The sequence below is a fragment of the Apodemus sylvaticus genome, chromosome 10 (assembly GCF_947179515.1).
Source record: "Apodemus sylvaticus chromosome 10, mApoSyl1.1, whole genome shotgun sequence".
In the NCBI taxonomy this organism is placed as follows: domain Eukaryota; kingdom Metazoa; phylum Chordata; class Mammalia; order Rodentia; family Muridae; genus Apodemus; species Apodemus sylvaticus.
This window is the reverse complement of record NC_067481.1, coordinates 19645461-19658636: the sequence shown is the minus strand read 5'-3', so window position 1 is coordinate 19658636 and position 13176 is coordinate 19645461. Positions and strand designations below refer to the sequence as shown.

The window sequence follows — 13176 nt, the reverse complement described above, 5'->3', positions numbered from 1 at the left end:
ATCGGGCTCTGAGGAGATCTTGTGGGTGCCACTGGTGGCAGACAGTACAACAGACAGTACATCTCATGGTTGCTGCTGAAGATGGGGAGGAGGAGGCCCACAAGAAGTAAGATGTAAGGGTCACTGCGGGACCTGGCAACAGTTGTGCACCCAAGAAGATGGAAACACATAGGTCAACAAATGGAAGCTCGCAGCTTCCCACAAGTCACACTGAAGCCCGAGCCCTAGTGTGATGGGGGCTGTTGGGAGTGACTGGGTTTAAGTAAGGTCATGATTGATGCTGGGATCCGAGTCCTTGCATGGCAAGACCAGACCTTTAGGTCCACTGACGTTTAAGGGCGTGTCTAGAAAGTGCTGCCAAAGATATCCTCGTCCCGCCTCGCCATGCTGCAGCCTCAGCCTGACTGTCCAGCCCCCAGCTGGAGGAATACCTTGGGTTGGCTAAGCCACTGGGTCTGCAGCGTCCCAATAGCAATGCAGCTCTCTGTGCCAATGTGACCACGGAAATGCTTGTACAGTGGTGTCTGTGTTGACAGCCTCTGAGAGGGTAGAACCCATGATTCTTCAGTTAGCAAATCAATCAGGAAAAGGTGGCAGGGGCTGGAGAGATGGCTCAAAGGTTAAGAGCACTGGCTGCTCTTCCAGAGGTCCTGAGTTCAATTCCCAACAACCACGCGATGGCTCATAACCGTCTATATAATGAGATCTGGTGCCCTCTTCTGGCCTGAGGGCATACATGCAGACAGAACACTGTAAACATAATAAATAAATAAATAAATAAATAAATAGATTGATAAATTAAGGAAGGAAGGAAAGGTGTCAGCTGAGTCTGGTGATGCAATGTCAGTGCTTGGGAGGTGGAGGCAGGATGATCAGGAGTTCAAGGCCAGCCTCAGCTGTACACTGAGGCAGGAGATTTAGGCAGGCTGGGGATCAGAGTAGCTCTCCACATACCACAGTGCTCAATTGAGAGTCCACGGTGTTTAAGCTTGAGGCCAGGCTATTATCAAAGCACATTCGCCATAATAGGAGAATAAACATTTTATTTAACAGTTAGTTATTAGCTTGCCTTAGGACTTTAAATATGTAGGTGTACTGCAAGAGGCCTCCATTTGTTCTCTTCTGCGCCCTAATACCATCAGGGCTGGGCTTGCATCGGCCGTGCACACTGGGCCCCAAGCTCCAGGACGCATTCGTAGAACCCCTGCCCCAGGACACAGTGCCTGGCACATGAGGACCCACAATAAATACGGACTGCAAGAAACCAGGGAGAAACCCGTGGGAAAGGCTGGCATAGTATGAATGCTCAATAAATATTAGCTATTATTGTTCGTTGAGTCAGTGGGGGTGGGTGGAGCTAGGGGCTCAGATCCGTAAACTGAGGTGGTGTGTGTGTGCGTGTGTGTGTGTGCGCGTGCGTGCGTGTGTGTGTGTGTGTGTGTGTGTGTGTGTGTGCATGAGGGAGGAAGCACGCCGCTGACAGAGGTTCAACTGTTTGCCTAAGGCTGTGACCTCCCGAACAGGCCTCTATTAGCTCTGCAGGGTAAGTGGGTACCAGGTAGGCATCCAGTCAGCCAGGGTGCAGACAGTGGCTAGGGGCTTCGGGTAGGCACCCAACCAGGGTGCAGACAGCAGCTGGGAGCTTCTGTTTATGCTGTTCCCCCACAAACAGCTGTGGTAGGCTCCCTGCTGCCTTCAGGAGCCCCCAACCCCTAACCTACGCAAAGTGCTCCAGCGTATTTACTCTGGTCTACCTACAGGCTGTGTGTGGGGCAGTGGAGCTGGGGCATCACGTCCTCCTCTGGAAGCTGGGCTTGCTGTGGGGATAGCCTTAGCAGGGAATCCGATCACCTACGGACCCCTGATGTAATCTGACTTCTACACGCCCCAGATCCCTGGAACCACGTGGAGTAGGGGCAGGGTTGCTATGTGGTTAGTACGAAGAACTTCTGCAGAGAACGGGTGTGGCCCGGGGAGAGAGGGAAGTGTAGGAAAGGTTCTCGGGTGGCCTGCATCAGGGTGGCGCTGGAGCGTAAGGCTGAGGCAAGCCGTCGGTGGCCTGGGCTGGCAACCAGGCTCAGTTCTCCCCTGGCAGCAGAGACAATGTCAGTAGCTGCTTTGTGACCTGTCACATTGCACGGGGCCTACAGGGTCACCACCAAGGCCTGGCCAAGTGCAGGCCTGAGGAAACCAGAATGCCCTCACCAAATCCCTTCAGACCTCCCCCCCTCCCCCGCACATTGTCACATCCACGCAATAGGCGGCGCTGTAATCGGGGAGGGGGAGGGGAAAGGGGTAATGAACCCCCAAAACGGATGCGAGAGGGAGAAATCACATTTCATGAACTGCCCACCAGGGGTCACTGTACCCTCTGACTCGAGGGGTGTTGAAGTCACAGTGCAGCGGCGTGGGAGGCGGAGAGCCTCCAAGGAGGTCCCGCCTCACGGCCTCCAGCTAAGCCAGGGTCCACAGTCAGTGCGGTGGGAAGATGTCGGCGCACTGGTGCAGGATGAGCTCCACCACCTGGTTCTGGAACACCATGGTCATGGGCATGCTGGCTTCCTCCATCTCAGGCCGCAGCAGCGTGGGCCCGAACACTATGGCTACATTCTGCACAGACATACGGTTCTGCTCGCCGTGCTCGATCACCCTGCAGTGGGATCGGTGGGGTCAAGAGGTTAGAGGTCGGGGAGTCTCTCAACACGGGCTCCAGCTACGACTAGCCCTCCTCTTTTGCCCTAGGAGGCGTGGCTTGCTCACCGGCACAGATGCTGGATGAGCAGTCGGAGCGTGTCGTGGTTGGGGGCTGGCAGCGTGCGCACCAGGTCACGCACACAGCGGCTGCGCTGGGCTGGGTCCTGCAGCTCTGAGGGAGAGAAGGGACCAGAGATGGTCTGCTGGCTCTAACAAAAGCGGGCCAGCCTCCCCATCACCCCCTCTTCCCAAGCCACTCACTGATGGCTGCTATGAACTGGTGGAAGTGTGAGAAGGGGAAGAGGGGTTCCGGCAGCTCTCGGAAGAAGAGCTTCAGGGCGCCCGTGATCACGTGGACGTCTTCCCAGCGCCCATCGTCCAGGTCCAAGCGTTCATCTGCGGCAGGGAAGGGCCCGCGGGAATTGAGAGGCAGCCAGCAACCTCCTGTGCCTTCAGGCCCCAGGGCAGGGACTGGGAAAGGGCCTCACCGTGATCCACCTTATAGCGCAGCTTCTGGATGGTGGCCAGGTTCCCACTGATGCGGTACAGCCCGTCAATATCCAGCCCTGCGGGAAAGGAAATGGCTGACCCTGGAAGGACTGGGGTCCCTAACGATTTCTACTCAGGATTTTCCTATTCAGAGTATTTCCGGTTCCTTCTTCATGGCTCTGTGCTCTCCCAGGGGGGTCTCCACCCTTGGTTCCCTAAAAGGCGCGGGTGATGATGCGCTGCCTTGTCTGCGCATGCGTACATACCCCGGGCCTCGACGGTGCGGATGCATTGCTGCACGAAGCGTGGCACAGGGCTCCTCTCGCGCTCGCACAGTTGAGCCAGCGCGCATCCAAACACCTGGTCTGGGGGAGAGGTTGGTCAGCGCCGCCCAGCCCCGCGCCACCTGAGCCCGGATCCCGGCGAACTGCAGGTACCTTTGATGTAGCCTTTGTCCCGCAAAGACTGCAGAGTGGGTCGTCTCTGTAGGAATTTACGGAGCTTGTGCCGGACCCTGCTCAAGTCGCTTTCCAGGCCTCCGGGGCTGAGCGAGGGTGAGGCTGCCACAGACCGAACTCAGTCAGCAGGTGGCAGTGACAAACCCCCAACCAGGGAGGGCATCACTTCCTGCTCCTCAGCGGGGAGTCTTTCCCTTTCCCGCCCGATCCCAGCGCAAACCTGCGTTGTTCTGCCGCACATCCTCATCCCGCCAGCTTCCGAGGCGCTCACTGGACCCAAAATCAGCACTGCTGGGCTCACCTTCCTCCCGTTGGAGCAGGCCTGCAGACTGCAATCAGACAACCTCAGAGAAGCAAGCCTGGGGCGGTTTGGGGGCCTCTCCCGAGCCCCAGGAAGAGCCTGTTTTCTCTTGTCAGTTTACTGTCCTGCGAATCAGACCTTCCACCTTCCCAGACCGCAGAGTCCTCCAGGAGCTGCAAGGTCATTCTCTCCTCTCCCTTTTATTTTCTTATCCTGCCCACTTCTAGGCTCCTCCCAGTTCCTCGACCCTCCATCCCACCAGACTGGCTGCCACTATGAGCTTGCAATTCACATAGTCCAGACCACCGCTGATCGCGCCAACCGTACCTCCTTCCTGCCTCTGGATTCCTACAACCAAAATCTGTACCCAGTGCTAACCCATATCGAATTAAGAGACAAATATTATCAGGCCGTTGTCATATAAATAGCTGTTGATTTTGTCAGAGCCCGGGATCAAACTCAGGACCATTTGCACACTTGGCAACCCCGCCGTCACTAAGCTATATCCGCAACCCATAATTGGCACTACTGGGACTGTGGCTGAAGAGCAAAGCCCTTGCTAGAAGATGTAAGGCCCGTGAGTTCCATCTGTTAAGGCTTTATCTTCTGGATGTAGCTGTCATTCCTGAGTCTGGTTCCCTCCTTCCCTCCCTCAAAAATGAGTTTCTTCAGGTAGTGCCTGTCACCTCCTGTAGAGTCCCGCAAAACCAGCCCCAGGGCTGGTGTCATGGAGTTCTCCGTGCACAGCTGAGGGTCCTGTGTAAAAAGCCCAAGCCCCTCCCCAGCAGCCTCGGGCGTTTCTGGGCTCTGCCTACCAGCTCCTCAATGCCTTCCGCAATGGCCTTGTGCCAGGTGCTAATGATGGCTTCCGAGTCATGCTGGATCAGGTACTCTGAACCATCCCGGCTTCGCAGCTGGAGGGACACAAGTCACACAGGTCACTCAGTTCCCTGTTCTACCTTGGGAGTAGGCTTAGAATGTGTGTGTATGTGCGTGTGTGTGCGCGTGTACGTGCATGTGTGTGCGTGCGTGTGTGTGTGTGTGTGTGTGTGTGTGTGTGTGTACTCAGAGGGAGGTAACCTGTCCCTGCCCTAAGCAACTCAGAGCCCAATGGAGCAAAGGTCACAAGCCAGGCCCAACTCTTCCTCTTTGTTTAATGTTGTGAGTAACAGTGTTTGCTATAGTGAGGTCCAGTACACTTGAATCACTTTATGGGCACACAGCTCATAGTTCTAGAACAGAGTTCTGCAGGGCTCATTGCTGCCTGCCACAGAACACAGCAGGCCTCCCCCCACAGGGCAAGGGCAAATGGTAGAAAATTCCTGTGGCAGATCCTAGCGGCTGGAACATCAATGGGGAAGAACTGCAGGGCGGAGCAGGAATAGAGATGGCAGATCCCAAACACCCAGAGGCTACGGAGTTCCGACAGCTGCAAAGCCTGGCTTTAGAAGAATACCTCAGCCTTGCCCTTTGGTCCAGAGAGAGGCAGATGGCAGAATCTGGCTCACACTGTGGGGAACAGCTTTTAGAGTCAGAGAAAACTGCCTTTTGCTTGTTCCCCTTTTAGGATTATAACTAAGAGGCTGGAGAGATGGCTCGCCAGCAGTTAAGAGCACTTGTTACTCTTGCAGAAGACCTGGGTTTGGTTCCTAGCACCCACCAGCAAGGCGGCTCGAAACCGTGTACACACACACACACACACACACACACACACACAAAGGCAAACCATTCACACATGTAAAAATCAATAAATCTAGAACCAAATAAAGCTTGGAGAATCATCCAAACCAAAAAAAATACGGGTTCCCTGCAGCATGTCTGGCCATACCTCTGACCTTCTTCATAATATGCTGTCTGAAGCAGTCCTAAGGCCCAGTTCAGCTTCTGTGGAGCGCTTTAGAAGGACACTTATCCCTCTAGCCCCAGGTTCACAGAGCTACACACGAGAAAGCTCTTTAAGAACCAAGGATTAGCAAACAGCTTAGATGTCCCGGAACTGAGAGAGGATCCTCTCCCTAACAGTAAAGATCTCTGCAACTGATTTCTGTCCTGCTTTTCTTTTGCTGCCTGGAAAACAACTTTCTCTCAGTGACAGGGTGCCTGCTACTCGCTGTCTGCCCCTAGTTCCTCCCCATCTTAGACCATCCCTAACTTGTTTGGCCAGGGTTTTTTTGTTTGTTTGTTTGGTTTTTTTACCAGTTCATTGCCTATGGTGTGTGTGTATGTGTGTGCCTGTGTGTATGACTATGTATGACTATGTGTGCGTGTGTGTGCCTGTGTGCATGTGCCTGTGTAAGAATGTGTGTGAATGTGTATGCCTGTATGCCTGTGTGTGGGAGTGCATGCATGTGTGTGTGTATGTGTGTGTACTTGCATGTGTATGTGTGCAGGTTGAAGCCAGAGTCCAGCTTCAGGTGTTGTCTACTTTTTGTTTATTTTTCGACAGGGTTTCTTGCTGACTTGGAATTCAGCATTTAGGTTAGATTGGCTGAGCAGCAAGGCCCAGGGAGTCCATGTCTCTGCGGTCCCATTCCTGGGATTCCAAGCCTGTGCCACCACACGACGCTTTTTCATGGACTCTAGGGATCATCAGCTCCTCCTGCTGGTGCACTAAGTACTTTACTGACCAAGCCATCTCCTCAGCCCTCACTGCCTGTATGTTTTTCTTGCGTTCTGCCTCACAGCTCTTAGGGACTGGCAAACCACCGAACACTGGAGGGTGTGGTACTGAGACCTTGCCAGAGTCTTCTTGCTCTACCTACTGGAGAAACCAGACCAGCTTGTCACTGCTTTATTTAATGGGAACCCAATAAAAACCGGAATCTGGGCTCTGGCCTGTGAAAGCAGGTTCCTGGCTCAGCCCATCACAGTGAACAGCAAAAATCAGAGTCCCTGGTCACAGGCTGAGAGGAAGAAAGCCACTCTGGGGTGGCCTGCTCTCCCAGAGACCTGCTTCTCCACTCTGTTCCCAGGTCGGGGATTTCAGACGGCATGACAACAGACAAGGGTCCCAACATGAGGCAGCCTTGTCTTTGAATCTTGGGAACTCCAGCCCTCATTTCCATGGGTGCCCATTCCTGGGCCCTGTCTGCAGTGGGACTCACAGGCCCCCTTCCCTAGCCAACCTCTCACCTCTAGCACATTCTTCTTGCTGGATTTGTCTTTGGGGGCCCAAGAGAGACTGGCCCCCTTCAGTTCGACCGTATATTCAGGGGTGGAGAGCTTGGAAGGTTGCCTCTGTGGGGAAGGAAGGAAGGAAGCAAAATTATAAGGGGCATTCATCCAGGTGGGCTTGCTACAGGCCCTGGTGCATCATTGTCCTAGAACCTGCTGGCAAGCAGGAGGGAGGGGAAAGGAAGAAGGCTGTTCTGTGAGCAGGCAGCCTAGGCCCCAGGCTCCCTGCTCTGCAGACTGGAGCTGACCATCCCCCAAGGACATTCTTCAGGCCTAGAGTGGTGGGAGGTGTTTGTACAGGGGTGAATCCGCCATCATTGCTCCTCAGATTTGGGTAGCCATCTTTAAGACCAGAAAAAGAGCAGAAGGTGTATCCTACTCAGGTACAGGTCTCACCAGGCCGCCTGCAGCTGAGGTCTTTGAATCCTTGAAGAAGGTCAGGACCCCGCCCTCCAGCACTGTCCAGGAGGCACTCCAGTGCTTCTTCCTGAGTAAGGATGAAGTAGGCGTGGGTGGGACTTAAATTTGCACCTGGCCTGGAGGACTCACTGAACCCAAACACACACTGGGACATAGAGTTTTAAGAACATAGCTTGGGGTGCTGGCTTGAGAGGGCTGGATCCCCACACCAGATACTCAAGGAACCTTAGGGTCCTGTCTCCTCACAGGATCTTGTTGCTACCAGATTAGTAACTGTGGCAAGTGCGAGCCTAGGAGAACTTCATCCCCAAGGTCCGCCCTGCCAGGGTTGGGTCAGGACGGGCCCTCACCGAAGTCTCTTCCCCTTGTCTACTGTCTTGGTACGATGGAGGACTCCTGCCTTGTCCAGAGTCTTGATCTAAGAGAATGGGGAGAGGGAATGGTCATGAAGGGGGCAAGTGGGACGGGGCAGAAGCTAGTGTCTCCTTGGTCGGAGGTTCCCTATGAGTTAAGTGAAGCTCACTGAACCCTGTCAACCTCCCAGCTGCCGACAAGGAGGGCAATGTCCCTACAGAAGCAGGCACGAGATTACTCCAGAGCTTCCCTGCTCTCCAGAGCTTACAGAGAAGGAGGAACACATCACGCTGAGCCCTGATCCCAGACTAGACCCCAGACTCACAGCCCTTTCCCACCTTCTCCTCTGGAGGGCCAGTCTGGGCTGGAGTGTCACTATCCTGGCTCGATTTGCGGACACTTCGAGGGGCAGGGATCGGGACCTGGGGAGAGAGAGACATAGTCACCGATCACTCTGTCCAGCCCCCAATCCCCACCTCCAGCTACCTCCCTTCCCAAGTTGGTTACCTGGGGTAGCTCCCACTGGACAGAGGTGTCCTCCGGGTTGTAGAAATATGGCTTCCCGTGCTGGTCCTCCAACTTTACCCACTGTGGACACAGGAATGGTCAGGACCCTCAGCCTAGAGTCCAGGATGGTACTGAGGGCTGGAGCACCAGACTTAATGTTGAATGGTGTGGGGTGTTCACTTTAGGCTTGAGGAGAGGTCCTAGTGAGGAAATCCAGGGAGGGAGGGACAGGGAAGCAGCCCAGGTCTGTCTACCAGGGAGGTCCTACCTGCTCTTGAGTGAACTGGTTGGTGTAGAGCATCTGTTTGTCTGGGGTAATTTGACATGACCAGCCAGGGGGTGCAACCAAGGGAGAAGTGGGGTCCGGATCACTGAAGGAGCCCACCGGAGAATAGTCCTCTTCTGGGTAATTGGCCAGTAATTCGGGATAATCTGTTTCAGGAGTCGGGGGCTGCAGGGACGGAAAAATGGAGTCACAGGTTCTCTGTCTCCCGCCCCCCTCACTTTACTCTCTAGTCCTTGGGGCCAAGAAGCAAGAAAAAGTCAGGATCCCTAGCGGAGGGCCCTGCCCCTGCTCCCTGGTCCCTGAGAAGCAAGAGGTGGGGTTGGCATCGCTCAGAGGCGCCCGCCTCTGGTTTCTGATTAGCATGAGAAGAGGTAAAAGGCATTCAGAAATGCTTCCCCCAAACACCCTATCCCTGCGTGTGCCCACCCCCTATCCTCTGATCCCTGAGAAGCAGATCAGCGGTCCCTGCGGCGACCTCGCCCCTCACCCTCTGCTGCCCGGGGCTTCGCGGGCTCAGGCTGGGTTGCATCTCCAGTTGTTCCTGGTGATCTTCCTCCAGCTCCTCGGTCTCGTCCTCCCAGGCCGTCTCACCGGTCAAGGGGTTGTAGAAGAACACCCGGCGGCTCTCCTCATCCCAGTACTGGCCCCACTCTGTCTCCAGGCTCTCCCCACTGCCCACAGAGGCCCGGGAGGTGGCCGGGCTGGTGGCTCCTTCAGGTGTTTCAAAGGGTGACTCCCAGGTGGTCACGCCGGTGTCGGGGTTGTAGTAGTAGGGGCGCCCAGTGCCCGCGTCTGTGTGCGTTTCCCACACCGGGCTGAGCCGAGGAGGCACTGCCGCAGAGCGAGGCGACTTGGCTCGAGGTTGCCTCTCTACGTTGGCATACACTGGCTCCGGGGGGTCGTCCACCTGCAGGAGCCGAAGGAGACGACTTTTAGGACAACTCCAGAGTCACACAGTGTGGCCCTGGACATGTGTGCTTTGCCCATCCCAGAAATTGTGGTAGAAAAAACCTCGATGTTTTTGAAAGTGCTGTGTCTGTTTGTTTATTGCATAACAAGAACTCAGCATTTTTGCATTTACAGAGGAGTCTGCGCTTAGAGAAGGGCGAACCATCAGCAGGGACAGACTGATGGCCTGGGATCAATTCTTTAGTGGGCCTCATTTGGGGTCTTCTAGCATTGCATGGCCGCACTGAAGGGGCGTGGGCACGCATGCGCACACGAGAGAGCTGAGCAGCCAGATGGGCTAGGCTGGAGAATTAAACTTTTTTCCCCCCCGAGACAGGGTTTCTCTGTATAGCCCTGGCTATCCTGGAACTCACTCTGTAGACCAGGCTGGCCTCGAACTCAGAAATCCACCTGCCTCTGCCTCCCAAGTGCTGGGATAAAAGGCCTGTGACACCACCATCCGGCTTAGGCTGGAGAATTAAGGCTCACAGCAAGGAAGGGTTTTATCTGGTTAGTTATGGAAGAGAGCTCACGGTATGATTCACAGTTTCTGCTTCCCTGCGGGTGGAGGGTCAAAGCCTCAGCCTGAGAGGCCAGTCATCACCTGCCTGGGCTTGGGCTCTACTTCCTGACACTCCTAGCCCTGGCCTTGAACTTTAAGCTCTAGTTGCACTGAAGTCTCGGTCCATGCTGGAACTGCAGCAGGTCCAGAGCATTCAGCTCCCTTGCAGCCAGCCTGTTTCCAACTCCACCAGCTCACCCAGCTGACTCCCAGACAGATCCCCAGATCCCTCCAGTGTTCCCACCACATGCAGCCCAGCAAGGACAGCCCCCTAGAAAGACAGACAACACCATTACCAAACGCACCAGGGATTGATCGTTTTCTAAGAGTACTCGATGCTCCCAGCAAACAGTACACCTCAAAAAGCTAATATGGGTGGGCTGTGGAGAACTCACCCAGCATGAAGGAGACCCTGGGTTTGACTCTAAGTACTGCATACAACCAGGTTCATCAGGCAGTATATTTCTGTCACTCAGAAGACAGAGGCAGAGCCTGGCAGTGGTGGCACACGCCTGTAATCCCAGCACTTGGGAGGCAGAGGCAGGCTGATTTCTGAGTTCGAGGCCAGCCTGGTCTACAGAGATACAGCCAGGGATACACAGAAAAACCCTGTCTGGAAAAACCAAAAATAAAAAAGAAGACAGAGGCAGAATCTCAGAGTTCAAGGTTATCTGTGTCTACGTGTGGAGTTTGAAGCCAGGGTGGGGTACATGAGATCCTGTTTCGAAAAGACCAAAGCCAAACAAAATGCAGACAATGGAGCTATCTGGGCAGTGTGATTATAGGGACTTTGGTGGAGTGAGGTGGGAGGGTGTTGGGTAACTGACTCTTAGGCCTCAAGTACAAAAGGCAAATACTCGTCCACTGAGCCCCAGCTCCAGTTCTTTTTCCTTTAAAAATTTTGGAACTTCCAATTTTTGTAACAGTAATTAAAGTACACACACACAATATATATATATATATGTATATATATGTATATATATATATATGTATATATATATATACACACACACACACACATAAACACATCTATACATACATATACACACGTATATACATATATATATGTAATAAGATAAAATCATCACAGATGTTCCTCCTCCGTGGCTGAGACACATGTAAGAGAAGCATGTTCTGTTCACCCTGGCCTCTCCCTAGGATTTAGAAGGAAACATAAAAATCACTCATTTGGGGCTGGGGAGATGGCTCAGTGGTTAAGAGTGTTTGCTGCTCTTGCAGAGAACCTGGGTTCAGTTCCCAGCACACACACGATGGCTCATGAACCTCTAACTCCAGCTCCAGCAGAACCAATTCCCCTTCTGACCTTGGGCTCCAGGTACACGTGTGATTCATATACATACATGAGTGTTTGTATTCACACAATACAAATAAATCTTACTGCGCCCCCCCCCCCCCAAGTCACTCATCGTACAAAGACTGCTCTGTTCCAGGGCAGGAACTGAACCAGACGCTGGGAATGCAGCAGAGAGTAAATGGCCTGCTTGGTGCGATTGATCGGCCGCCAGGGGACACACGAAAGTGTGATAAGTGCAGCTTGTCAGGGCCGGGCACCGCTGGGAGAGATGGCAAAGCCGGAGGCTGGTGAGAGGGCTCTGCAGTATAGACACTGGACGGCAGGCCTGAGAGCCTGAGTTTGAACCCCAGGAGGTGGAGGGAGAGGACTAACCACCCAAGTCGCCCTCTTACTTCACACATGGGCCGCGGTTTATATGATCATGTGTGCACCCTCATGGGCACCCGACAAATAAATAAAATACAATAAAAGCAGTCGAGGCACAGCGAGACATGGAGCTCACAGTTTTGACAAGCTGGCCATTTCCAGGATGCAGTGGGTTGAGCCCACCTGTTCCCTCCTTTAGGATCCCGTGGTGGCGACAGAGCCTCCACCCACTTCTCCTTTCTCCCTGACCCCAAACCTCATGTGGCATCTGTGTTTTGGCTGCACCAGGCTGCTCCCTCCCTCTTCAGAAGAGGGTGTCCAGGCCTTTCCTTAGGCTATTCCCTTGGCTTGACTCCCTCTCTCTCCCTTCCTGCTCACTTTGACTTTGCTTCTTGGGGAGCCTCAGGCCACAGCCTCTCTGGAGAGAAGTCTCTAAGCTGCTCATCACCTTGTCCAGGTCCAATGGCATTCTGCCTTGGAGGTTGGGAGGCTGAACATTTACCTGGCCACCCTTTCTTTGTTTGTTTGTTTGTTTGTTTGTTTCTTTCTTTCTTTCTTTCTTCCTTCCTTTCTTTCTTTCCATATATTTGTGGTGTGTGTGTGTGTATTGTGTGTGTATGTGTGTGTGTGTGTGGTCTGAGGTTGACATTGGTTTCTTCCTTCACTTAACTCCACATAAACTCCACCTTATGTATTGAGGCGGGGTCTCTCACTTGAAGCCAGAGCTCACTGCCTTGGCTGGTCCAGCCAGCCAGCTTGCTGTAGAGATCTCCTCTGCCTCCTCAGCACTGGGATTACAGCAGACCTCCACGCCCACCTGGCTTTTACATGGGTACCAGGGATCCAAACTCTGGGCGTCATGGTTGTCATGATTACACAGCAAGCACTTTGCCCACTGGGCCCGCCATCTCCCTAGTCCTAGGCACACCTCTCTTGTGAGTTTGACAAAGGACGGTGTGCCCAGGGCCACTGGCCCCTTCAGGTGAGACAGTGTCCTGAAGGACATAGCAGGTCTACTCAGACACTGCTTTATAGTCAAGTCAATTCTGTGACAAATGCCAGAAACAAACACGTACACACAGAACAGGACGAGAGAAAGGATTTGCTGAGGATGAGGCTTTGAGCTGCAGTGCTCAGGAGATTTCCCAGGACAGGACAGAAACCATAATGACTGGGAACAGAGAGGACAGATGTGCCTCCTGCCTCACAGCTGGACACACTGGAGCTAAGGCCTTGCCTATTCCAGGCCCGGGGTTGGAAGGGTCCATGGGTGATGAGGAGAAGCTGTGGTGCTGGGCTCTT

General features: G+C 53.8%; 1 protein-coding gene across 4 annotated transcripts in view; it reads right to left on the bottom strand.

The window, feature by feature from the left end:
- Window positions 1-1026: 1026 nt before the first annotated feature.
- Arhgap27 (Rho GTPase activating protein 27) overlaps window positions 1027-13176 on the bottom strand; it is a 31928-nt gene continuing 19778 nt past the window's right edge. For all 4 annotated transcript variants that reach the window (XM_052194826.1, XM_052194827.1, XM_052194830.1 and 1 more), the window contains 15 exons: window positions 9171-9590; window positions 8666-8848; window positions 8398-8478; window positions 8229-8312; window positions 7887-7954; window positions 7513-7603; window positions 7075-7179; window positions 4758-4856; window positions 3862-3970; window positions 3621-3743; window positions 3450-3548; window positions 3183-3260; window positions 2956-3090; window positions 2761-2866; window positions 1027-2650 (listed from right to left, as the gene is read on the bottom strand). In XM_052194826.1, coding sequence (XP_052050786.1) covers window positions 2473-2650; window positions 2761-2866; window positions 2956-3090; window positions 3183-3260; window positions 3450-3548; window positions 3621-3743; window positions 3862-3970; window positions 4758-4856; window positions 7075-7179; window positions 7513-7603; window positions 7887-7954; window positions 8229-8312; window positions 8398-8478; window positions 8666-8848; window positions 9171-9590 — 1959 coding nt within the window. In that variant the 3' untranslated portion in view covers window positions 1027-2472. The remainder of the gene's footprint in view (window positions 2651-2760; window positions 2867-2955; window positions 3091-3182; window positions 3261-3449; window positions 3549-3620; window positions 3744-3861; window positions 3971-4757; window positions 4857-7074; window positions 7180-7512; window positions 7604-7886; window positions 7955-8228; window positions 8313-8397; window positions 8479-8665; window positions 8849-9170; window positions 9591-13176) is intronic.